Here is a 26,245-nt window from a genome sequence, read left to right on the forward strand (position 1 = left end):
TTCCAGTATCTTAAAGGGGCCTACAAGAAAGCTGGTGAAGGACTTTTTAGATGTCAGGTAATGATAGGATGAGGAGGAATGGAACAAAACTAGAAATGGGTAGATTCAGATTGGGTGTTAGGAAGAAGTTCTTCACCATGAGGGTGGTGAGACACTGGAACAGGTTGCCCAGGGAGGTGGTAGAAACCCCATGCCTGGAGGCTTTTGAAGGCCAGGCTGGATGTGGCCCTGAGCAACCTGATGTAGTGTGAGGTTTCCCTGCCTGTGGCAGGGGGGTTGGAGCTGGATGATCCTTGAGGTCCCTTTCAACCTTAACAATTCTATGATCTGTCATGTCCCAATGTAAAGAAACTAGATTTATTCATAGAAATCATTCACTACTCAATGCATAATTCCTGGAATGAAAAGGGATCAACAGACTAACCCTCCATGCTGTGTAAGGTGGTAAAATCTGCCATTTTGGTATAGAGTGGGGAGTATTTTCTTCTTCTTTTTTTTTTATTATTAGTGACACACAGAAGAAAATTACAGCTTTACATATAAACACTGGGGCCAGTTTGGAATAATTTGAATAACTGGGGAAACTAAAGGAGAGAAGGTGCTTTCAGCACCTAATTTTTGAAACAAATCATGAGCCATGGAGAAGCTGTGGCCTCACGTGTAAGGAAAGAGCTAACCCACATTCCTCTTCACAGTATGGTTAAATGCAGGCACTTTCAGACTGCTGTTTCAGTAATGAAGGAGGACATTTTCTGCATGATTCATGCACAAATGTTTGTTTCTTTATAATATTATTCAGATTTCAGTAACCCTCTAATTACTGTGTCCAGTGGGCATAAATACTGTTTAGATTAAACAGAACGCTGTGGCCTGTGTGTAAGCATGTAGAGTTTTAGTCATGATTGCTCACGAAGGCTGGGGTTTGTCTTCCTGCACAGAGAAATATTGTGTGCCACTACAGAATTTGAATGTGAATTTAGTTTTGGCAAAATTGCTCTTGATTGCAAGACTAATTTCCCTGTGTGTACAGCTTTATATCCTGTGGATGCGCTCAGACCTCCATTTCAAACCATTGCATCTCCTGTAGACTCATCTAAACATTCTTAAGAATGCAAGGTGCTGTCAATAGTGTCTAAAAATCCAATTATTTTTCTCCTTTTTCCTTCCAGGAATATTTCAAGATGCTAATGTGCATTGTTGCTCCTTGAACTCATTGTAGACTAGCTGATGAAAACAGTGCTGAGAGGAAGCACGTTATACAGGGAAAACATCTGGCTGGAGTATTGGCCTAGTGGCTATGGGGCTTTCTGGACTAAGAATTTCTACCCTTTATTAGATGCGGGGGGGAATGTAGTGATCAAGGATGAGGATAAGACTGAGATACTCAATACTTATATATACACAAGTCTATGAGGCCAGATGGCATACACTGAAGGAGCTGATGGAAGTGCTCACCAAGCCTCTTTCCATCATTTTTCAGCAGTTCTGGCTAACTGTGGAGGTCCCAGTTGACTGAAGATTTGCAAATGTGATGCCCATCTTCCAGAAGGGCTGGAAGGAGGATCTGGGGAACTATAGACTGGTCAGCCTGACCTTGGTTCTAGGGAAAATCATGAAATAGATCATCTTGAGTGCCATTATGCAGCATGTGCAGAGCAACCAGGTGATCAGGCCCAGTCAGTATGGGTTCATGAAGGGCAGGTCCTGCTTGATGAACCTGATCTCCTTCTGTGACAAGGTGACCCAGTTAGTGGATGAGGGAAAGACTGTGGATGTTGTTTACCTGACTTTAGTATTAAGTTTTTGACAGTGTCACCCACAATATCCTCCTGGAAAAACTGGCTGCTCATGGCTTGGATGGGTGGATGCCTTACTGGGTTAAGTACTGGCTTGATGGCCAGGCACAAAGAGTGGTGGTGAACAGAGTCAAATCCAGTTGGTGGCTGGTCACAAGTGGCATTTCCTGGGGCTCAGTTTTGGGCCCAGTTCTCTTTCATATATTTATCAATGGTCTGGGTGAGGGGTTTGAGGGTACCCTCAGTCAGTTTGTGGAAGACACTAAGCTGTGAGGAAGTGTTGATCTGCTTAAGGGTAGGAAGGCTCTACAGAGGGACCTGGACAGGAGAGATCAATGGGTAACTTCTCACATGATTCTGATCCTTGGGATGATCATGACCAGAAGAATAGGTCTAAAGAATCCCTGGTGTGCTTTAAGATAACAGGGGAATGAGCAGTTCTCTACAGGCAGGAGTTACGACCTTTGTCTTTGCAGACTGTGAAATATATCCTAGATAGGGGACCTAGAGGAAAAAAGAAGTTTTAAAACAGCTTGGTAATGCTTGGTCTTTGTTTGATGTGTTTCTACACTGAGCTTAATAAGTGGATCAAGCCACTGTTGATTTGAGTCTCTTTTCTTCAAACTGTAGTGGACACTTGAAACTAGAAGTCCTGTGCTCTATTTATGGCAACACTGCTTCACTTGATGATCTGTCCCAGTCTCATCCAGGAGAGAGCTGACATAGCAATGCTACAAGTGGAACAGCTGTGTTTGGTCTGAAATCGAGCCTGGAGGTTCTGCTGCGTAAGTTTTCCTGTTTTGCATTTCTGAAGTAGTTAGGTGTCTGCTGAGCTGCAGGCAGTTCCAGCAGAGAGCAAGAGTGCTGGGAGAGCTGGAGACTCCAGTGCTCAACTCGAGGTCACAGTGGTGCTTCAGCACAGAGCTTTGTTGCCTGCCTTGCATGATGGAGTTACAAGTCCTCTTGCTCTACAGCTAGGGGATGGTGATGTGTCAATGCTCACATTGTTTAGATACATATAGTAAAACAGATCTGAATTCCCTCAATTTGAATAGAGTATGTAGACTGTCATACCTGGATTTCTCTTCTGAAGCAGATTGAGTTACCTGGACATGTAGCTAGCCTAGATGTTTGGCTTCTCTGAGGCAATTTTCATGTAAGATTAAGTTTTGGGGTGAAGAATGAGAAGGGACAGTTCTGACTTAGAATAGAATAGAATAAACCAGGTTGGAAGAGACCTTCAAGATCATCATGTCCAACATATCATCCAACCCACCCAACCAACTAAACCATGCAACCAAACACCCTATCAAGTCTCCTCCTGAACACCTCCAGTGATGGTGACTCCACCACCTCCTCGGGCAGCCCATTCCAATGGGCAATCACTCTCTTCAGGTGTCAGCTTCCATGGTTTTACTCTTTGGGCAGGTTGCCTGAAAAATATCTGAAAGAACATGTGTCCTTTAGGCAGAACCTATAGATCTTTATTCTTGAAATTCCTTTCTGTCCAGCTGGCAAAATTAGTAGCTGCAGATGCAACATAATTTGTTCTCAGTATCTTATGGGAAGTCAGTGAGGTCCAGGAAACCTGTCAGAAGGATTGGAGGATTTGTTTCTAGGCTGTGCCACAGGTATGGGTCTGAGAGAAGGCAGGAAAGGGAGAGGTTGTCTGGAGATTATTCCAGCACTTCAGTGAAGTTGAGCACGCCTCCAGGATTGGTGGCAGCCTCTGTATGCTTTATACAGAGTTTCCTGGAAGGAGCAGATGTTGCATGAAAGTCATAATAGTGCTCATGGTTTCTGAATACTGACCTTTTTCAGAATTTCAGCTTCAAATGTTTTCTTCTCCAGGAGTACCTGACATTATTCATGGTCCTGACGTATGACCATGAAATTTTACTGGTAGCACAGTTGTATATCCACATATGGCCTTCCAAATGTGGTCACATATGGCTCCCAGATCTCTCCATTGCTATGTAATCTGTACCACCCTGACTTGTGCCAAGGGATTTCCTTTAGAAATGAAATGGTTGTTTCTCTAATTTTCACACACGAGCGTTGGTAGAGGCTTGCTAAGGGGAGGGTGAGATCTGATGGCTTGGCAGTGTGTGGCAACAAACTTTTTTTAGCTTGTTCCTTGAATATTTTTCCTTGAAAGTTGCCTTTTAAATGATACCAATATATTTCTTCCCAAATTGAGCATTTGGGGAAGTAGGTGAACACAGAGCATTCAGCAAGAGCTGCAGGAAGTCTCAGATCCATAAAGGCATTAGTGAAGAACTTGCTAATAGCACTGCTGCTTTGTAGCTCCATGGGGAAGTATGCTGCTGTCACTTGAAGAGGTCACTTCTTTTCTCTCTTCAGAGGGATCATAACAATTCATCCATCCATCCTCCTGTGGCATTTATGGATGCATTCTGCTGGATCTGGTTTAGATTAGATACACCATCAAATGTAGATATGAAAAAGGTTATAATAATGTCTTTGTTCAGAGAAAATGCATTGTAAATGCATTCACGGTTGCCTAAATGCAGCTAATGAGTCTCAAGAGGCAGATAAAGACCATGGCATTGTGAATAGAGCAAGCAGTAATGACCCTGACCCTTCACAAAAATTAGTCAGATTTAAATTAAAACTATGCAAAGTCCTTTGGAGGGCTAAAGCAAATCAAAACAACAAGCAGTATGTATAACCTGGAAGAAGATGTGGATGACAGAGGAAAATGGGATAAAAAAATGGAGATTTAAATTGAACTTAACTGTGCTGCAAATGCAATTAGCCAATATGTATGAGAAATGGATTTAGTGTCTCAGAACAGGAGAACCACAGTAAGTTCTTCCATTCTAAGCTGCTGCATACTGCTGTCCTACTAGAGTCACAAAAAGCTGTATGCTTACCCAGTGTTAGCTGAGTGATGTGGCAATCTCAGGCAGAGTGGGTTTGATCCCTGGAAGAAGTGGTGTTGAAAAAACTTCGGAACCGTTGATAGCAATCACTGAGTACCAGCTACACCTCAGAGCATTAGTCATAACTCTGATTTCTGGAATACCTGTTGTGGTAAATGACAGGATCTCAGAGATCTCTCTAAGCTGTTCTTTAGTCATATTTGTGCAGATGCTCCACTGAATATTCCTAATGATCTTTTCAGAATATAACTGCAGTGGGTTATCGGGTAAACAAGAAGAGACTAGGAGGTATGGGATAAATGAAGAGTATCAAAGAGACAGTGATTTTACAGTGGGTGAACTGGAGAAGAGACAATGCTATAGAAGGTTAAAGAAAACTCCCTAAAAATGGGCCTAAATATGGCCAATATTCTGCTGTCTTCCTCTCAAGAGAGCTTCTACGTGGAAAGCTTGGAATGGCATTAGAACTATTTTTGGTTTCAAAACAAATGGATTGCACTTGAATACCTGAAAAGTGACACAAAGGCAGTGTGTCGCTGAAGGCTAACGGCGGATTTTTGTTTTGCCCCCCTTCTTTCTTTAGTCCCCTCCTTCCCTTCTGCTTCAGCCAACCTAATTCTTTGTCTGAAGTTAATGTCCTCATTTGTAGGAAGAGAAGGGATTTCCACACCTCTAAAATGGCTCTTGAAACTTTTTGTTGTTGTTGTCATTCTGCAATACAGTTTATAACCGAAAGAAAGTCTGTTAAGGTCTGCATAGTGCAAGAGGCTTCTGGCTCGCGAAATTGATGAACTGTGAAACACTGAAACAGTAAACATGGGAGATGTCTGTGTATACTTTTTGTTGTTTTGCACATCTTGTGTAAGCATCAGGTGTTGAGGGAGATGCAGTTATTTTCCATCACATACAAAAAGATGTGGAATGAAGAATTTGATGAGTATCTACAAAGTTTTAGGCCTACCTGAAATAAAATTGTATCACTTTTATTTTTTTTCTTCTGAGTACGCAATGTGGCTGCATGTATTCATGACCTGTAATTTGATAGAAGGTAAGATGCAAATGCCTTCTCAACAGTGTGGGGTTTAGAGTGAGGTAGCAATCCAGGGATATCAAAAACAACTGATGTATTTCAAGAGAATGTAATATAGTAGAGTCATAAAGAGAATATTTCTTACTCTAATATCCACCGTATAAATAAGCTGTAGAATTCTGTATTTTATTTATTGTGGCACTGAGTAATGCCATTTGGAGAGAGCAGAGCTGTAGCTTTAAATGCCTCTCTTTCTTAACAGAGGTTTTGCTGTGGCAGGGAAACAGTAATAGTACATATTTTTCATCAAAGCTGCTGCTGTAGTCTGTAATGCATTTTCTTTGGCAGATGCCTGGAGTTAATTGTGATTTCTGTGCTTAAACATAAGTAATGAAAGCTTCTCCTTTCTGAGGAAGAGGTGTCTTTCTTGCTGACATTATTAGGAGAAATTCCTGACTTGAAAAAGATTGTTTCTGAACCTCTTTCCTAGTTCTCTTGCCATATGACATGTAGTATGGACTCCCCCCCCCAATTTCTGGTGAGTTATCAGTATCCATTATTTTTCCTTATGGTAGCTGGTCATAAGACTAGTAAAAGAGCAAAGACAGAACATTTTCCTGGGTCTTGGCACACTGAATTTTTTGTCTGCATGTGAAGATATTTTATTTTTGTTAAAGTATGGATTAAAAAAAGCATGAAACTTTGAAAGAGATGGTAGATACCACTTTATAGTCCAGAACTTCAACTATGCAAATAGATATTGAAGAGCTGTGGAACTGAAGTAGTTGAAAATTGTAACATTGCTGTATATTTCAGCAGGATTGAATTTTTATTATTGCATTAATTTATGTATTTCCCACTTCCCCTGAAAATGCTTTCCCTCTGAGAAATGGAGATATTTTCTGTCTTGCTCTATTTAAACATCAAAAGGATACATGAAACCCTTGATTTGCCTACTGCATGAGTTGCCTTGCACCTCTATTTTACTTTATTTTTCTTCCTGTGTTCCACTCTCCTCCCTGCCAGCTGATGTTGTCATACTTCCATTTATTTCTAAATGGAAATTCTGCATTTCTGAACATCATTAGAACTTGTACTTCTATGTCTCTATCATAACAAATAACTATCTTAGCTAAAGGCATATCTTGGGATAAAACTCAATTTCTTAGTTCATCTATCGGCAGCCTAGCAAAATCTCCTAAACTTTTCCACGTCCTCTTCTGTCTCCTGTTCTGTTTCTTCAGGATTTTTTTTTTTCTTGACTGGTTGCAACTGAGTCTTTTTACTAGGAAGCCAGGTGGTGGTCTAGTGCTCAAATAGCTGAGTACTTAATAGCTGTTTCTGTGGCAAGGAGAAATTACTTTGTTTTCAATTAGCTACCTATGCCACCTATTTTCCTGAATTTCATAATTGACATATTAATCAGAAAAGTCTGTAGTCACAAATCCTGGCTATTGCTTCTTAGTCTTACTCTGTCTTTACCTAGGCTCAAAGTCCCTGAAAAGAACCCCTATGCTACGTTAGTCTGGTGGCTGGTTTTTTGAGCCTGAAATGACCTGAGATTTGGCTGACTTGGAATTGGAGTGGGTTTTGAAAGGAGATGATGTCACTGCACTCATTTCTTGGGAGACTTCATCTGGTTTTACACAGGCTATTTTAGCCATGGGTGTATGGTTAGAGATTTTCAAATTCATGAGGAAAGTAGCTTGTCCCAGCTGTGGGACAATGTAGTTGTTCTATAATTACTAGTTTTAAGCTCAAATTTCATATTGCCAATAAAGCATAGTTGAAGTTGAACAAAGAACTTCATCACTGTGAACGTCTGTGCTTTTATTTAAGGTGTGTAGGTCTTTACAAAATATTTTTAGGTATTTAGTAATTAATTGGGTTAGGCATTTTCCACTAAGTAGGGTGCAATTTTTTTGCTGCTCTGCTTGCTTTCAAATTTTGTGTTAGGTTTTACTTTTCTGTAACTCTGTTTAGACAAATCTAACCATGAAGTTGTCCATGTGTCCCTAAGTCAAGAAGAATTTGATTACCATGCTATTAAAGTTTAAAAATAATATAAATATAGTAATATCTTTATACTAAGTTGAAAAAAAAAACCACCTGGATGTGCTGGAAAATATTTCCATGAGATGTTTATTTACCAGTCTGTGGTATGGCATACATGATGGCCTTGAACATAATGACACAGCTTTTGTTGGAACTTATTTCTAGCTGAATTTGCAATAGGGTTGCTGGTGTAGCCAAACAAAAGGAGTCAGGTATCTGCAGTGAGGAGTTATCAGCAGGAAACCTGCAGCTGGATGAGCTGTCATGGACTGAGGGACAGGTTGTTGGGACTCTGCCAATAAAAATAACATCTAAAATCTATTCCTGCTTGTGCATCTGGGTTTACTTGCTGCAAGAGTTTGGCAGTAAATCCAAACATAACACTATAATTTTAATTATTTTCTCTTATGCTTCTTGCCTGTTGGGGGAAAAGAAAATCTAGGACTGCTTTCATTAACTTATCTTTTTCTATAGAAATACTTTTACCAAAGTGTCTCATGCTTGAAATGCAGGCAGCAGTTCATTTGGGTACATATGTAATCTTTATAGAGGGAAAAAAAAAAAAAAAAGGTGAAAACTATATTAGTTTGAAATGTTAGTTTTCCTAAAAGTGGGCTGTTAAAATTCTGTATTGAATATTTTATAAACTCCTAAATCCCCTTTCCTTTCTGATGTACTCACAAACTCTGCATCTGTGCTTTTATTTTAATTCCAGTTGGTTCAGAATGTACCAATATATGTGTTAGGAATTACAGTTTCTAACTCTGGTTTCTTTTTTCCCTTGCCACAAAGTTACAGAGAAAAGTTGCTTTTCACATTGCTTCCCCTAGACGTGTTGGAAACCCAATTCTGTTCCACCTCCCCCGTTCATTGTGTCACTTCCTGCCTCTGCCTTTCCTAATCTGTCTCTGCACTCCTCTTTGAGTCCCAAAGGCTTAAGAAATGCCTGAAATTGTTTTCCATTAATTGTGTTTACATTAGTTTGACAGGTGGTGGTTTGATTTAGAATTGCTTCTGCAACCTGAAAATCTTTTTTTTTTTTTTAATGATGACATAGTTCCCTTTTATTTTTGGATTCCACTGACCTCTTAAAGTTATGCAGCAGTAATTAAAACCATTGCATTATCTAATGTTTGTGATTAACATATGATAGATGTGTGTGAATCTCAGACTATGGCCTTCCTCTCCTACCAGCTAAAAGAATGAATCCTCATTTTTTTTGGTGTAAGAAGATAGCTTTTTGCTATTCTTCCACCTATTTTAGAGGTGACAGCAAGAAGGATACAGTCTCGATGAAGCATGAAATGAATTATGTGTTTCTCTTTGACTGGCTGGCATCTGCATACCTGTTCACTTCTATAGAATAACAACAAAAAAAACAGCAAAACAAAACCCAAAACTCTGAAACCCAGAATCTTCTTTCACATCTGAGCACTCTAAGTTGATATCCTAAACAAACAAAGGGGAAACAAGTGAATATAACATCTGTGTTCGTAGATGCAGGCCCATCCATGGATATTGCTGATTGTGAAAGAAAAATATCAAGAATTTAATGCATTTGAACAACTTTTTTTTTTGTGTACAAAAAATGTTATGTACTGCTCCTTCTGAAGTGTTTGCCAAACCACTGTGTTTTAATTCAAACTGTTTTCATCCAGTCAGAGTTGTTTGTTTAAGCGAGGGCAAGGGTTGAGTTGTCTTTTGCCCTGGTTTCGCTTGTTATGCTTTTATTTTCACCTGAATCAAGTGGGATTTTCTTGCTTGCACACAGGCATGTTTTTGGGGTGTGTCTGTGTGTTCTCTTTTTTGTTTGTTTGTTTTTTTCCCCCCTCCAAGTCTTCCTGAAACTTGATGGTTTTGGCTGTGATTTTTCTCAATATCTGGAGTACATTAAATATGCAATTTAAACCTCAATTCTGGTGTTGAAAGAAGCAGCCCACACTTAAATATCTGTACACATGAAAGCTTTCAAATCAGAGCACTTGCCACAGTTGTAATCCTAACAAGAAGGAAAACTGAGTCACTTGGTAAGAAGCCCGTTATTTTTTGTATGGAGATGCAAAATTGGATGGACACAGAATTCCTTTTGCTAAATGAGGAGATTTATCTGTAACTTGTTGCTAGATAGAGTTTTAAAACCTTTTTTTCTTGGAATTGATAGCTGAGCTGATATTTATTTCTGAGATTTATGAATGGATAAGCTTGCAGACACTGAGTGTTCTTATGTTTTGGGGTGGTGGTATTTGCTTTTTTTTTTTTTTAACCTCTTCTACATCAGACTTAATTTCCATGACCTTATGAATGTTAATATGTACTTGCAGCAGGAGTCAGAATGTTCTAAGTTCTGTTTTATGAGTTCAGTTGACAAAATCACAGAATGTATCTGGTTGGAAGAGACCTCAAAGGTCATCCAGTCCAACCTTTGATCCAGCATGGAAGGGTCAATACTAAACCATGTCCCTATGTGCCAGGTCCAGACTGCTTGAACACCTCCAGGGATGGTGAATCCACTGCTGCCCTGGGCAGACCATTCTAATGTTTGAGACCTCTTTCAATGAAGTATTTCTTAATATCGAGCCTAAATGTCCCCAGGAGCAACTTGAGGCCATTTCCTCTCATATTGTTGCTTGACACCAAGGAGAAGAAGCTGGCCTTCAGTAGTTGTAGAGAGCAATGAGGTCTCCTCTCAGCCTCCTCTTCTCCAGACTGAACAACCCCAGCTCCCTCAGACACTTCATGTAGGTCATGTGCTCCAGGCCCTTCATCAGCCAGGCACATTAATCTTAGAATCATAGAATCACTTGGGTTGGAAGGGACCTCTAAAGGTCATCTGGCCCACCCTCTCTGCAGTGAGCAGGGACATACTCAACTAGATCAGGTCTCCCAGAGCCCTGTCAAGCCTCACCTTGAATATCTCCAGTGATGGGGCCTCAACCACCTCTCTGTGCAACCTGTTCCAGTGCTCTGTATTGTGGCTGGCAAGTTCCTGTATGAAGGAATTGATATAATACTCAGTTAGAAATTATCAAAGGTAGCATATTTTTTTTCCCTGCAATGACATTGCTGACATCACAGGAAACTATTCACATATGGAATAATTTTGAGACTTTTACCTGCAATCTGGTTGAACTGCCTGATGCAGAAAGTCTGTTTTCTTGGTTTGTATTTCACTGCTGAAAATGCCAGAGTATTAATCAAACTTTCATGTATCATTTAGTCCCTGCTGAGCCACGCTCTTAACAAATGTCAGTTTTAATCCCAGCCTTGCCTTGTGCAGATGAATAAAGTTCTGCTGTAAAGAAATCCACTGTCAAAGGACATTCAGTGTAAATGTTCCTCAGAACGTCAGCTTTTCTGAGAGGTTTTATTTTTTTGTAATACAAGCTCTGCAAAATTTCTTACTTGTCAAAGAATGCAAACAACTGCTTGAACAATGAAGACTCCATAGGAAAAGTTCTTTAGGCATTGAAAAGCCAAAATTGAGGGGATGGAGACCATCAGAATATTCTAAAGAGTTTTGTCTGGGTTTATCCAAAAGAATAGGGTGAAAAGCAAAGGTTGCAGAGGTACATTGTGCTCTAAAAATATGAAGTGTTTGCAAATCAGATTCTGCTGAATATGATTATCTGTGATAATATCTGTACATGAGAGGGCAACTCAGAACCCAAGTCAACTGTCTGAGATTCCCTTTGGAGGCTTTCTCTTCTAGGTAAGTAGTCTCTTCCTGTGAAGTCTGTCTAAGAAAGACAGAATCCCATAGGGAAGCTAATAATTCTTGTTTTATGAGATGCATTCTGTTATTCTAAGTATGATGTTGCAGAAATGCAAAAATGCATTTCTGTACTAAGCTTTGATGTTCAGGTATGTTCTAGTTACAAAGTCCTGCTGTAAATATTCAGGTGCTGTGCATGTCAGATTAAAACTGAGTTGGCTAGTTGTTATGCTGCCCTTTACCTGAAAAAGAAGAGTAAATAAAGAACAGAGGAAAGTTGTCTCGCTGTCTATAGTTCTTTATCGGTAGCTGTATGCTAGATATCACACTGTGCAACAGAATTCAATAGCAGCTGAAATATGATTCAGCTTAAGAGACAGAAGAGAGAAATGTATTTTTGCAGCTGGGTTTGAGTATCTCCAAGAATGGAAACTACACAGCCACTCTGGGCAACCTGTTCCAAGAAAAAGGTTTTTCTTTCTTTCTTTCTTTCTTCCTTTCCTTGTATTTAATTGATTTTCTTCAGGTCTCTGATGAGATATATATATGTAGATATAGATATATATATAATTCCTAGCCACCAGCTTAGAAGTAGGGTCTTCCCTTGTGAGTTGCTCTTGGGGCATAGAGAAGCATTCACTTCTGATGTGTCCATTCCTCTTTTCACCACTTTTTGTGAAGAGTCTGAGCAGTCCTATTATGTTTCTCTGGCTCCCGCAAAGTCTGTTGTCAGGACTCTGCGAGTGCAGGAGAGAACTCTTCTTCTCTGGAAGTGCCTGCATATATTGGTTAGTGGTACAGCCTCAGTAGTTATGTTTCATAATACTTCAAGTGGCAGAAGTGATACAAGGAAGGAGACAGAACCACGTCAGCTACAGCAGAACATGTTTAAAAACCTGATGAGGCAGCAAAAAGGTTGTCTTTAGCTAGATCATATTTTCAACTGACTTCACTGGGAAATGGAACAAGAGCTTGTATTCATTTGTTGTAATTGGCATAGCATGGAGTCCAGCCAGCTGCTTAGCAGCACGTTATTTAATCCTGATGATTGAGGCCTAAAACTCATTTTTGATGGAAGACATCATCTCATCTTGCTTTTTAGAAATCCTATTTATGTCATCTCTGTAGTAGTTGGTGAGTGTAAAAGACCGAATGGCTTTTTGGCTTGCTTAAGAGAGCTTCAGACAGGGTGATTTGTTCTACTGGAGAGAAGTCTGAGCCTTCCCACTTACAGCAGAATGATATGCTCGCAGCATGTGTGAGGTATAAAACTGCTTAGTATTGCGACTGAAAAGTACAAGTGATGTAACTTACTCTTCATAAGAGATAGCTGGGGATGCCTAACAGGCTCTGAAAAACATGCTTTTCTGTTAGGCACCCTGTCAAAAGTTGCTTCGGTGGCGAAGTATAAAGAGTATGAGAGTCTAGTACTTGGTGCTAGAGGTGGTCTTCAATAAGGAGCCTTCAAAGCCAGGTACTGCAAAATTGTTACAGACTTCAAAAACTTTTAAAGTAGATACTTTAAAGTAGATTATGAATAAGATACCTGAATAATTTACTGTGAAATACTTGATCCTGTGGTGAGCACTGGATACTTGAAGGCTCTGGTGTGGAACCACTCAATTCTTACTGCATGCAGTTACATACCCCAATACCTATTGGACCAGACTTAGATCATGTTGCTAGTAGATCTACACCATACTTGCCTATGAAGGTCCCTGCATAATAGCACTATGCTGCATGATGTCCTGATTTTAGTCTAGATTATTCCTCTTTTGCATTTGTAAATCAAATATAATAGAAAAGAAATAATAGAGCATATATCACCATTTGCTTCTCAAGCTGATGTCTTTAAGTCCTTTCTGGTTAGAATTCACACCAACATTTCTTAAAACATGATCTTATTTTTCTCCTTTTCCATATGCCAGCCCCTTCCTAATCAAATTGTGAAAGTTCCTTTGAGGCTAGAAAGATTGGATTTGGTACACTGGGTTTGGTCCATGTGGATGAAATTCACACTCATAAAAGTTCAGTGTAATTTGCTTTTCAGTCTTTCTGTTGTCATATGTGTATTTATCATAGTGTCAGTCAGGGTTGGAAGGGACCACAAGGATCATCTAGTTCCAACCCCCCCACCATGGGCAGGGACACCTCACTCTAGATCAGGCTGGCCAGAGCCTCATCCAGCTTGGTCTTAAACGTCTTCAGGGATGGTGCCCCAACCACGTCCCTGGGCAACCCATTCCAGGGCTTCACCACTCTCATAGTGAAGAACTTCCTCCTCACCTGCAGCCTGAATCTCCCCACCTCCAGCTTCATTCCATTCCCCCTAGTCCTATCACTACCTGATACCCTGAGAAGTCCCTCCCCAGCCTTCTTGTAGGCCCCCTTCAGATACTGGAAGGTCACAATTAGGTCACCTTGGAGCCTTCTCTTCTCCAGACTGAACAGCCCCAACTCCTTCAGTCTGTCCTCATAGGAGAGGTGCTGCAGCCCTCTGATCATCCTCATGGCCCTTCTCTGGACATGTTCCAGCTCGTCCATATCCCTCTTGTAATAGGGGCTCCAGAACTGGATGCAGTACTCCAGGTGGGGTCTCACCAGAGCTGAGTAGAGGGGGAGAATCACCTCCCTTGCCCTGCTGGCCACACTTCTCTTGATGCAGCCCAGGATCTGATTGGCTTTCCAGGCTGCAAGTGCACACTGGAGGCTCATTTATTTTTTTCAAGATCTGTATGTTGATTTATCTTTTTTTTTCCTCTGATTTTCGTGATTTCTGGCATGAAGACCTATTCAGGCATTTTTTGTAAAATATTTCTCATGTGAAAGATGTGTTCTTTTTTACCCATCATGTTTTTAATGTTCTGTAGAAAACAACTGGGTTTTTTCTTGGTTTGTTTTAGTTTTTTATTTAAAACTTTTAGATTTCTTTTAATTGCAGTTTCTGCTAATCTGCTCATTGGTCTATAGAACTGGTATCAATTCTGACAGCTGGTTTAGATGCTTACTGTTTTAACATACAGGCAGTTGTCAGGAGGAACAATTACTGTTCCTTTCTTGTGACACTGGAGGTGAACGGCCTCCAGCATTTTGATCTCAGTTCCAAACAACAGTTTGTCAATAAGTCACTGAAAGCTGTTTCAAAATAAAATGCACAGCAGAGAGCTGACTGGTTGTGCTGTTAGGGGTGCCAACCTGTCATGCTCAGAATTTAATGAAGTGCATCATTCTATAATTTTATCTGCAAAATCTTTGCATAATGATTTTCTGAACCTCTTTACAAATAGAGATATTTTGGACTGGAGCAAAAAAATCCTCCAGAAAGAGAACTATCCAGAAGCTAGCTCCAGGATGTAGTGTTGAAAAACGTAAGCCTATGGCTTCATTTCAGAAGTTCTCATGAAAAATTCATCATGGGGAAGGGGGAAATAGAAATATCTATTACATCTGAATTATTTTAATATGTATTCATCGCATCCTATTTCAGAAACTCAATTCCCCAAAGAATTTTGAAGTATAGGCGCAAGATAGAAGAAAAAAGTAGTCAGTGAATATAGTCTTGGGACAGCAAAAGGAGAGATGACAGTTTAAAGGAATGGTATTAACTCAGAATGCTTACTTGTGTTTGAAAATGCTGTACCTATTTATAGTCATGAGGCACATAAGCTCTGTGGTAGCCAGTGGGCATGAAGACCTACATTCTATCTTGCACTATTCTTCTGTAGCAGTTTCAAAGACAAATCAGTCCTTACAGCACATGAACTATTAAATTCTCTTTGAAGAAAAAGAAGATTCATTGTTCCTGGGTGAACAAATGCAAGTCATTGATGTGTATGAAGGTAGAAGTTAATTTGCTGTGCATTGTGCTATGGCCTAATATGCCAATTTGATAATGAATAAAGGATGAATTATCATCCAGTTAGAATGGACTGTCTTGGACACTGCAGATGGTTGGTACTAAATCACAGAATCATAGAATGGTTTGGGTTGGAAGGGACCTTAAAGATCACATAGTTCTGATACCCCTTTCATGGACAGCAACATCTCCAACTGGACAAGGTTGCTCAAGATTTCATCCAACCTCACTTCGAACACTTTCAGGATTGGAGCCTCCACAACTTCTCTGGGCAAACTGTTGCAGTATCTCACTACCAGTTTCTTCCTGATGTCTAATCTAAATCTAGCTTCTTTGAATTTGAAACCATTGCTCCTTGTCCTAGCACTACATGTCTTTTTACAAAGTCCCTCTCCAGCTCTCTCATAGGCCCGCTTCAAATACTGGAAGGCTGCTCTAAGGTCTCCCTGGAGCCTTCCCTTCTCCATGCAGAACAGCCCCAACTCTCTCAGCCTCTCTTCATAGGATGGATGCTTCAGCTCTCTAATCAGCTTTGTGGCCTTCTTCTGGACCCACTCTAAGACTTCCATGTCTTTCTTGCGTTGGGAATTCCAGAGCTGGATGCTCTGGGTGGACACTGATGAGAGTGGACTGGAGGATGAGAATCACCTCCCTTGACCTGGTGGCCATTCTTTTGCTGCAGTCCAGGATTCTGTTTTCTTTCTGGGCTGCAAGAGCACATGGACAGCTTATGTTGATTTTTTTGTCAACCAGCCCTCCCAAGTCCTTCTCCTCCGGCCTGCTCTCTATGCATTCTCTGTCCAGCCTGTATTTGTGCTTGGGATTGCCCTGACCCAGTTGCAGGACTCTGCACTTTGTTGAATTTCATGAAGTCCAGGTCCCTGTGGATGGCATCCCTGCCTTCCAGCATCATTGGCAAACTTGCTGAGAGTGCACTCGATCCCACTGCCCATGTCACCAACAAAGATGTTAAACCAGCACTGGTCCCCATACTGACCCCTGAGGAATGCCACTTGTCACTTCTCTCCACTTAGGCATTGAACCATTGACCATCACTCTCTAAGTCCAATCATCAAAACAATTCCTTATCCACTGAGCAGTCCACCCATCAGATCCATGTCTTTCTAAATTAGAGACCAGGATGTCCTGGGGGATGATGTCAAAGGCTTTGCACAAGTCCAACTGTTGCTCTTCCCTTGTCCGTTGATGCTGTTACCCTGTCATAGAAGGTCCCAGGTATGAGTTGCCCATAGTGAAACCATGTTGGCTGCCATCAATCACCTTCTCCTTTCTGCTATAACAGAGTCTCCAGGAGAATCTGCTCCATGATCTTGCTGGGCAAAGAGGTGAGATTGACTGGCCTGTAGTTCTCTGGGTCTTACTGAACATGGGGGTTATTTTTCCCCCTTTCCAGTCAGCAGTAACTCCACCAAGACTTTTCTAATATGACAGAAAGCAGCATGGCAACTTCATTTGCCATATCCCGCAGGACCCGCAAATGGATCCTGGATCCACTTGCTCTACTTGAGTGTCTTCAAGATTTGACTGATCAAGAGCTGTGTGTTGGTTTTTGTGGGTGGAAGTGGAATACAGATGCATCTCTCAAGGGCTGTAGTACCCAGCATGAAACTCAAATGAACTGGGGCCAGCACCATACTTTTCTCCTTTGGTTCAGGGCTAACACTAAAAAAATGTGTGCCACTTTAGTTCATAGCATCTGATTTACATTATGATATTACTTCAGTGAAAGGAAAGAAATGAAGCATGTCAGCTTCTCAGGAGAAGTGTATTTGAATGAGTGTCTGTGTTGTGAATATAATTCTGTATATGGTGATGTGGGATTTTTCATGGTTCTAAATGTGAGCTTTGACAATCTGAGCCTTGTGTCGTTTTTGCAAAGAGTTGTTAAAACTGAACCTGAACAACAACATTCAGTTTAGTGAAAGCTTTGCATGTACAAGAAATATATGGAAATAGAGTATCAGGCTGGATGCCAACCGCCACTTTGTAGAATGTAAGACTACCAGTGCAGTTGAATTTACAAAATTCCTTAGCAGAAATCTTTTTATGGGGATCCCAGCAGAATGGTTTCACATATAGGAGTTATTCTCAGTAGGTTTAACAGCAATGAATATTCAGTGTGGATGCTGTCTATGGTGATCTTGAAAGGGAAAAATCCTTAGCTTCCACACCATGTAATCACACAGCAACTCAGGTTGGAAGAGACCTCTAGAGATACCTAGTGAATGCCCCTTTCAAGGCTGGGTCAGCTGCAGCAGGTTGCCCCGGTGGGCATCTCTAAGGATGGAGACTCAGCAAACTGTTCCTGAGATGTTTAGCCTCAATAACTGAAAAGTGCCTTCTAATGTTTAAATGGAATTTCAGTGTGGGCACATTACCTCTTTTCTGTCACAAGGCATCACTGAGATGAGTCTGGCTGTCTTCTTCACTGCTCTTTACCTAGCTGCTCTGTGATGCAACACCTCCTTTCCTCTGACCTTGGTGTTCTTTCTGTTTCTCACTTCTTTCTGTCTAGTGTTTTCTGCCCTTAAATATGTTTTCACAGAAGCTCCACAAACTTTGGTGATGAGCTAATAAGCTTTGGCTTGCAGTGGGGCTGTTGCAGGGCTGGCTGGACCAGTTATGACTGGCACATGGCAATCCTTAACCTCCCACAGAGGATGCCTCTGCATCCCATTCACTCTTCTCATATCTTGCGACATATGTTGAATTGACTCATTTTCTCTAGCCCATTGAAGTCCTTCTGAATGGCACCACAACCATCTGCTCTGTTAACCACTCCTACTTTTGAATCATGCATAGAACTGGTGAGGGTAAGCTCTGTACCATCAGCTGGGTCCTTAAGGAAAAGCAGCAGTGACACCAGTATTGACTGCTGGGTGCTCCATTAAAGTGACTGGCCTCCAGCTGGACTTTGGGCTGCAGACCACACTCCTTTGAGCAGCTCAGCCAAGTTTCAGCCACTTCACTTATCTATCTATATTTCACAGTTTGTCTGTGAGGATGTTACAGGAGACAGTTCTGAAAGCCTTGCTGAAGGCTGTGTTTCTAGCCATTTCATTGTAGAAGGTCATCAGGTTGGCCAAGCATAATTCTTCTTCGTACATATATGTTATTTCCCATCACCTACCTGTCATACTTGCAAATTGTCTCTAGGATTATTTGCTCCATCACCTTCTGAGAAATTGAGGTGAAGTAGGCTGGCTGGCCTCCTTTTTGTTCTTCCTGAAGACAGGAGTAGTATTTGCTTCCTTACAGTCTCTGTGAACCTCACTTGATGATTGTGACCTTTCAAAGGTAATCTAAGAGTTCATCTCCCTCAGCACTCCAGGGAACATCAGTCCCATCAGGTCATATGGACTTGTGTATGTGTAGCTTGTTTAAGTCTTCCCTGATCCTCCTCCAAGAGTAAGTGCTGCTTTTCTTCAGAAAAGCATGGAAGAACTATGAAGCAGCTTCTGCCTACAGTTGTAGCAAAGCTGGTATCCATAACCCACTAGTTGAGGATTGGTGAGACTGTTGTTTTGATGGAGCGTGGAGTATCAGTACTTGCACTGGCAGGTGCATGCCCTATTCATATTCACTCACCTCTCTATATCCCAGTTATTTACCATTTTCTTTATTGGGGAAAAAAAGTGAAGATTTGTTTGTGAGGTGAAAGCTTAGCCATGTGAGCATACAATCTGTGCTGACTGCATGTTCTCTGGTCATACCAGCTACCAGTATCAACTTAGATGGGATATTTCACAAGGAGATATTAGGCAAAATTACAGTTTTAGCTATGGTGATCCAAAGTGTTTTCCTTAGAATATTGTTGACTCCTAAGGGCCAGAGTTTCCTCTTATGTTTAGTTTAAATCTACTGAAAAATCTCTCTAGTAAAGTCCATAGTTAAACATTAATACCCATTTCTTTACTTTGAGTGAGATAGCACATAGTCACAGCTGAGGCTGGGTAATAAATGAATGGATTTTACTGGAAAATGTTCTTCCTGATCAGTCTAGCTGCTAAGATAATATTGAGCTCTCTGACATCAAGTAAAAATCTTAAAACTCATCTAGCCTAGGTTGTGCATTGGTTGTACTTAACTGATGAATCTTGGAGTTATACAGGGAAATATCTCACCTGCCTCAGTCAAGGCAAAGATTCATAGATTCATAGAGAATGGTTTAGGTTGGAAGGGACCTTGAAGGTCACTTAGTTCCAACCCCCCTACCATGGGCAGGAACACTTTTCACTAGCCCAGATTGCTCAAGGCCTCATCCAGCCTGGCCTTGAACACCTCCAGGGAGGGGGCATCCATGACATCCCTGGGCAACCTGTTCCAGTGTCTCATCACCCTCACTGTAAAGAATTTCTTCCTAATATCGAGTCTAAATCTTCCCTCCTCAAGCTTAAAGCTCAAGATGGAGATGTGTCCAAGCAGAGGTTTGTGGATTAGGTGAGCAGCAGGAGCTGTTCAGTTTAATGGCAGTTCCATGTGATAATTTGTTGAAATTTGATGCATCAGGTAAACAAGGGAAAGTAATTAGGATTTTCACACAGTGTCACAAATTTTGGGTTTACAGATGCTGTCTACTGGAGTGCTGTCCAAATATCATGCCTGTTTGAGCAGGCTACTTTTAGTGATCATAAAAGCAGAAGTTACTTAACTAAATTTGTGATTTCCCTTCCTTGAATGATAATGATGCTAAACTTAAATGATTATACTTGGTTAAAATGTAATTTACTATCTGAAATTTGGCTGAACTCAGCTTGAAACTAAATGTGCAGTTGGTGGTTTAAAAAAAGTGACAAAAGCTGCTAAAATATTCAGCACTAAGAATATCTTTAACTACTTAGATGCTTCAGGAGCAGCGGCTGAATAGGGTAGTGGTGGTCGTCATACTGTACTACAACCTTGTTCTCTCTCCCATTATGCTGTTTATATCATGCTTGAATGAAAATATATTTCAGTTCCCTGAAAGTCTCTTCTCTGCAGCTTTAAACTTTTAGCAGATGAGAGTATTAGAGGAATATTTTTGCCTCTGCTTCTGCACTGAACTGAGAATGCTGCAGGACTGTGAAAGGATTCAGCCAAACTGCAGAACCTTCCTTGCCCTACTCCTGAGCAGCCCAGTCTATTAGCAGCTATTGTTAGCTAGTCATAGGAGATCCATTCAACTAGTCTAATTAATTCAACAGGTTCTATTCATGAAATGTGTAAATGTTGGAGATTAAGGAGGTAGTAGCTGTCTCCAAAATGCCTTTGCATGCATATCTGTTTCTGCACATTCATGTTTCAATGCTGACTGCAAATGTCTGCAGTAAAACTATGAATTGGCCACTGCTTAGCCATAAGTATATCATCCCACTATTTCTTACTCAAATCTTCAGTCTGTAGTTCATATAATTATTTGATCTTAGTGGAAAGAGAAAGGACCAGATCATCCTTTACTTTCTGGTATTGTTATTTAACTAGAGATGGGTGTGGTGGTGAGAGAAAGTTCAGTTCTCCCTCCCCCACAAAGAAACCACAGCTAGCTCAGTCGGAGAAGCAAAATGAATTAAAGCTATATTTACAAGCAGGATGAAATGCAAATGGATATGTACACAATATACAGTATTTACAATATATGCAGAAATACACCCCAAAGAAAGTAATACAGAACAAAACTCCTTCTCTGGACAGAGGAGGGTTTCCCCCCTGTACCCCCTCTCTCCCCAAAAAAGGTTAGAGAGAGAGAGCAAAGGCAATTATTAAGGAGGAAATTCTTATTAGGCTCAAAAGCGCATGCAAGGATTAGTTTTCTTATCTCAAGGTTAACAGGTCCCGCCGCTGTTGCTCAGAAGCAAACAGGCTGAAGAGACAGAACAGACTGGAACTGAGAAAGATTCCAACTGAACTAAAACTTAAAGTTGCATTTTACCTATCTACCAATGAAATTCATTTAGACCTGTCTTTGTTTTCAAAATATTCAGCCAGTGTGTTCCAGCACCTGTCCCTTCCTTAAAGGTACAGCCTAAAATGGTCACAATGGACTGTAATGCAGATTTGTATCTGAAGCTGGACTGCCCTCAAGCTGGAGAATTTTTTAATCTCAGTCTTGTTTCCATTGGTCATCTGCTTCTGGATTTGCAGCAAAAAAGTACATGTTAAAAAAGAATCTTTAGTGGAGGGATTTTAGACGTTCTTCTGTTCAAATGCATTTGATGTAATTATTATCTCTTAAAACCTAGTATGTTAACATATAGTCAAAGGTGTCCTTTCTTCTTTGTTTTATTCAGATTCACCCCACTTCTGGAAGCACCTCAAAATCTAAACAACATCTGCTGCAGTTTGGCATTACACTGTCAACAAGTTACCATTCCATCAAGAGCAATGAGCTCCACAACACCAGGTCAGTTTGTTTACATTTATGCCTCCCTGCTGCAGAGTGGTGTTACATATAATTCTTTGTGTTGGTGAAATTGATGTGGCAAGTCACTGAGAGCCAACTACACTTCACAGGATATGACTGTCTTACCAAACAGGACAATGGCTATCGAGGCAGAAAAGGCCATTTGGGGGGACCCCCTGTTTCAGCTGAATTATAGAGCTAGTATAATCCTACAGAGGTTTAAAAGATGGTTTTGTAGAGTTTATTAGGAAATTGAATAATCATGATTGGACTTCCATAGGCATCTGAAAACATATGGATTATTTTTATTTGCATTTAGTTGTTAATTTATTTTCTGCCTTTGCACAATTGCTTTGTGTACATGAAAGCCTAGAGCCACATATGCCCACATTGGTCTTTCTCTGAAGAGCTTCCTCCTTTAAGTGTGTGTAATCAACGATGGTCTCACAACTGGCTTTATCCAGTGCCTGTAAAATGAATTACTGCAGGTTCACCTGGTAGAAAATAAACTCTTAGTAGCTATACCCACTATTCAAACTTCCAAGAAAACAGAATGCTGCATATGGAACATGCTTTGACTTCAGCTCTTTTGAGGAGTGAGAGTCCCCAATTTGAATCTGTGCAGCATCCCATATGGTTCACACTTTGTTCACCCACACTTGAAGTGTCTATTTCTAGTACTGTTGGTAAAATAACCCTTTGCAGGTGGCTTATTTTATGACTGCTTTGGTTTTGTGCAAACAGCCTATAAAAGCATCAGGGAAAACACTGTAATACTTAGTGAGCTGAATTTCTCTGCTAGATGCCCTATCTCATAGCAATGCAATTTAGTGAGGAATTTTGGAGATTTGTGGACTGTAGTCTTGAAAGCTTTTATGTTAAATGGACTTAAGCATAGCTGGGTTTCATACTTGGGCTCTTTTTTTTGTACAGTGCAGTTTGGTGCATGCAGTGAATTATCCATACAAAGCATCATGGGCATTCAGCAGAAAAGCATGTCTGTTTTATCTGTGTCACGGTGGTGACTAATACGAAATTAGCCTCTACTTTCCTAAACCTTCAGTTCCAATTCCAAAATACTCCACTTGACTGGGTATCTTTCCAATATTTCTTACCTTACATTAGATACAGCCTGCAGAAATAGCCAAAATTGAAACTGACTCTCGCAAAAAGAAAGAAACTTTTCCAGTATTGCTATGAAGAAATATGTAAATATCCATTCATATTTTCTCTTTCCAAATCCAATAAACAAGAAATATTTAATATAGTCAGATTATCTGTAAAGGTATTTAGACACTTTGGAAACACTGTTTTCAGTAGGAGTTAGGTGCCTAAATGTCTTTAAATCTAGTCTGTAGTGCCCCGTGTCATTACAGTTTGTCTGTGAAAACTGCAAGTTGGTTCACCAGTGGTGTCAAAACACCTCTGTGGCATGTACAAAGTTGCAGTATTCAAGGGCAACATCACCCATGGAGTCCTCCTTTTTCTTTCCCTGGCTGAAAGGGAAATGAGCAGGATTTATTTGAACTTAAGTCTGACATCCTCCTTGAAGTAAATGCTGTGGAGTAAAGGATGTCTCCTTGTGTTTTCTCTTCTGGCCTTGAACTGACAGAGTCTGAGGTGTGTTTTGTGTACTGTTCTGTCACCTTTTGGTAGGCACTCAAACTTCTGCTTTCAGTGTGGTTACAGTAATAAACTGGTAAGTAATAGAGTGGTAAGAAAGGCCTCCCATTTCTGTGACCATTTTATGCCTGATGATTAGAATTTCTCAGAAGATTAAGCAATTTTTTGTATTCAATTACTTCCATAGTAAATGAGTCAGTCTTCTCCAAGCTCAGTATAAAGGGGAAAATTTTCTGGAGAAGGGGGAGGCTCTTAATTTGGGTTCTGCTGATTTTGTTCTTTCTTCTCCTGCTTCTGAGGACTGCCTCCCTGTCTCTTGTGTCTGCTGTACCTTGACTGGGCTGAGTACAAACCTGGATTGACATTTGTATAAGTTTTATTATTTCATTTAATGCTTTTCTTTCAACCTGTGGGTCTTCTCTTCCCAATCTCCCTTCTTTGTTGGGGAGGAGTCATTGTGGAGTAGAGCAACTGCTCTAGTTTAGCCCCACATACAGGCTAGACATAGAATTGCTTTCCATTCATACCTAAATTGTCAGAAAGTCCATTGAAAGCCCTGGTGTGGAAGAAGCAAAAAGTATGCATGTTTTGTTCAAATGCTGTCTGAGAAACCTCTTTGGATGGGATTTGTTTGCAGCACCAACGTGCAGAAGTATTTCCTTCCATTGTATGATGCAATGAACAGGTCTCCAGTGTAGCAACATCTACTTGCAACAACACTGTAACCTATTAAATCCATCTCAACACTCTGAACCTTCAGAGACCAGGCTCTTGCTTATCTGTAGAGCTATATAAATGCTGAATCCCAACAGGGGAAGGTGCTGCTGTTTGGTAGTTTGATTTCCTTGTTATAAATTGTAAGATCGTTAAGGAAATGTTTACATCCTGTTGCCATTGCATGTTCTGAGCTGATCTGTGTGCATACAAAGAATTGGTCACAAAAGGAAAGTATTTATTTGTTCTTGTAGGAAATAGTTAACTTGCAGTTTTGAGAGACACTTTTTTAATTAATACTAAATACCCAGTGGTGATTCCAAAATACATCTGTGAGTCTCTAACTGTCTAACACTTTGAAATACGCCTTCTATTAACATGATGCTGCGGGTGGAGATTCATAGATTTATAGATCATCGAGTTCCAACTCCTCTGCCTTGAGCAGGGCTACCTTTCACTAGTCCAGATTGCTCAAGGCCTCATCCAACCTGGCCTTGAATACCTCCAGGAAGGGGGCATCCATGACCACCCCGGCCAACCCGCTGCTGTGTCTCACCTCATTCACTGTATCTAGTGTGTGCCTACCAGATCATTTTGCAAGAATTCCAACCCTTACATTTTGTTAGTCTTTTTGTAAAATGATGTAAGAGAACTTTGAGTCTAAAGCCAAAGTAGTACATGAAATACCAGAAGGCTAAAACCTCTGCTTCAAATAGAAATAGTTGTATTCTGGCAGGTGTTTAAGTTCCATTGAAACTGAGTTTATGGATGGACTTGTGGCTCTTGTCTGAATGAATCAAATGCATTTGTTCTCTTGCTCCCGAGCACTCTGGACTGTCTCTCAGAAACACCCAGGCTGAACAACAGACTTTTTTCCAAACATTTCACCAGCTTGTCAGGATTTTGCACTTGCCTCAGGGATGAAATTCCAAACCACCAGGGAGAACCATTGCTGTAAGGTGATGCTCAGCACTACTGCAAGCACGTACAGGATCCTAGCACACTGGACCCTAAAAGGAAATACAACATGTCACAAACCACCACAAACAAAAGTCAAAACAAACAAACAAACAAAAACCTCCAAACAAAACAAAATAAAACATACACAAAACTCTCTTAACAAACTTCAGGCCTTAACTGAATCCTCTTGTTATCTTGCTTCTCATTTACTTGTTTATTGTAACCGTTTTGTCTCCTGCCGCAACTGACTGTCTTAATTTAGACAGCTGCTGTCGAGCCCCAGCTGGGCACCAGAAGTCTGTAGTAGTTTAGCATAAGGGCAAATCTGCTTGCTCCCTAAAAAGTGAGGGGGAAAAAAGTAACACAGAAAACTCAGGATTGAGGTAAAGAAATAGGAGTTTAATATAACATAAGATCATAATCACAATGCATAATTACCTTGGATTACTAGCTAAGTAATCTACTCATACAATGCATGGTTACCTTAGTTTAGCCTATTTGGAGAAGAAGTTCAGTGAAATACAGGAAAAAGCAGCATAAAACGGAAAAGCAGAAGCAGCAGCTGCCTGACTCACAGGATCATAGGCTCACTCCCACACATTCTGCCACCACACCTGCAGAAAGCAGCCAACACCCGAGAAGCTGGAACTCAGAAGCAGCAACCGGAACAGGAACCCTCCCATGTTGTCATCTGAACTTCAAGCCCCATCATACTTTGCTCCAGTTAGCACTTTCATTTTTGAAGCTGCCATGACTGCAGCATGCTATGAATAACATCAGCAGGTTCAATTTAATCTGTGACAAATATACAATGGGAATAAGTCATATTTTTCAGTGACATTGGCCTGTGGTGGTGTTCAGAGTGCATAAAGGTTTTAACAGTGTGGAAGAGGCAATACATGCTGCTCTGTTAGCTTGAACTAACTTGAACTTAACTTGAACGTGTCCAGAGAAGGACAACAAGGCTGGTGAGAGGCCTTGAGCGCAAGCCTCATGAGGAGAGGCTGAGGGAGCTGGGATTGTTTAGCCTGGAGAAGAGGAAGCTCAGGGGAGACCTCATTGCTCTCTACAACTACCTGAAAGGTGGTTGTAGCCAGGAAGGGGTTGGTTTCGTCTCCCAGGCAACCAGCACCAGAACAAGAGGACACAGTCTCAAGCTGTGCCAGGGGAAGTTCAGGCTCGAGGTGAGGAGA

General features: G+C 40.8%; 1 protein-coding gene across 2 annotated transcripts in view; it reads left to right on the forward strand.

Moving 5' to 3' along the window:
* The window catches only part of HDAC9 (histone deacetylase 9), a 471,044-nt gene that overhangs the window by 13,737 nt on the left and 431,062 nt on the right, over nt 1-26,245 (forward strand). For both annotated transcript variants that reach the window (XM_054161160.1, XM_054161166.1), the window contains exon 2: nt 21,643-21,755. In XM_054161160.1, the coding sequence (XP_054017135.1) occupies nt 21,737-21,755 (19 nt within the window). In that variant the 5' untranslated portion in view covers nt 21,643-21,736. The remainder of the gene's footprint in view (nt 1-21,642; nt 21,756-26,245) is intronic.

This window comes from Dryobates pubescens, chromosome 4, assembly GCF_014839835.1.
Source record: "Dryobates pubescens isolate bDryPub1 chromosome 4, bDryPub1.pri, whole genome shotgun sequence".
Lineage (NCBI taxonomy): Eukaryota > Metazoa > Chordata > Aves > Piciformes > Picidae > Dryobates > Dryobates pubescens.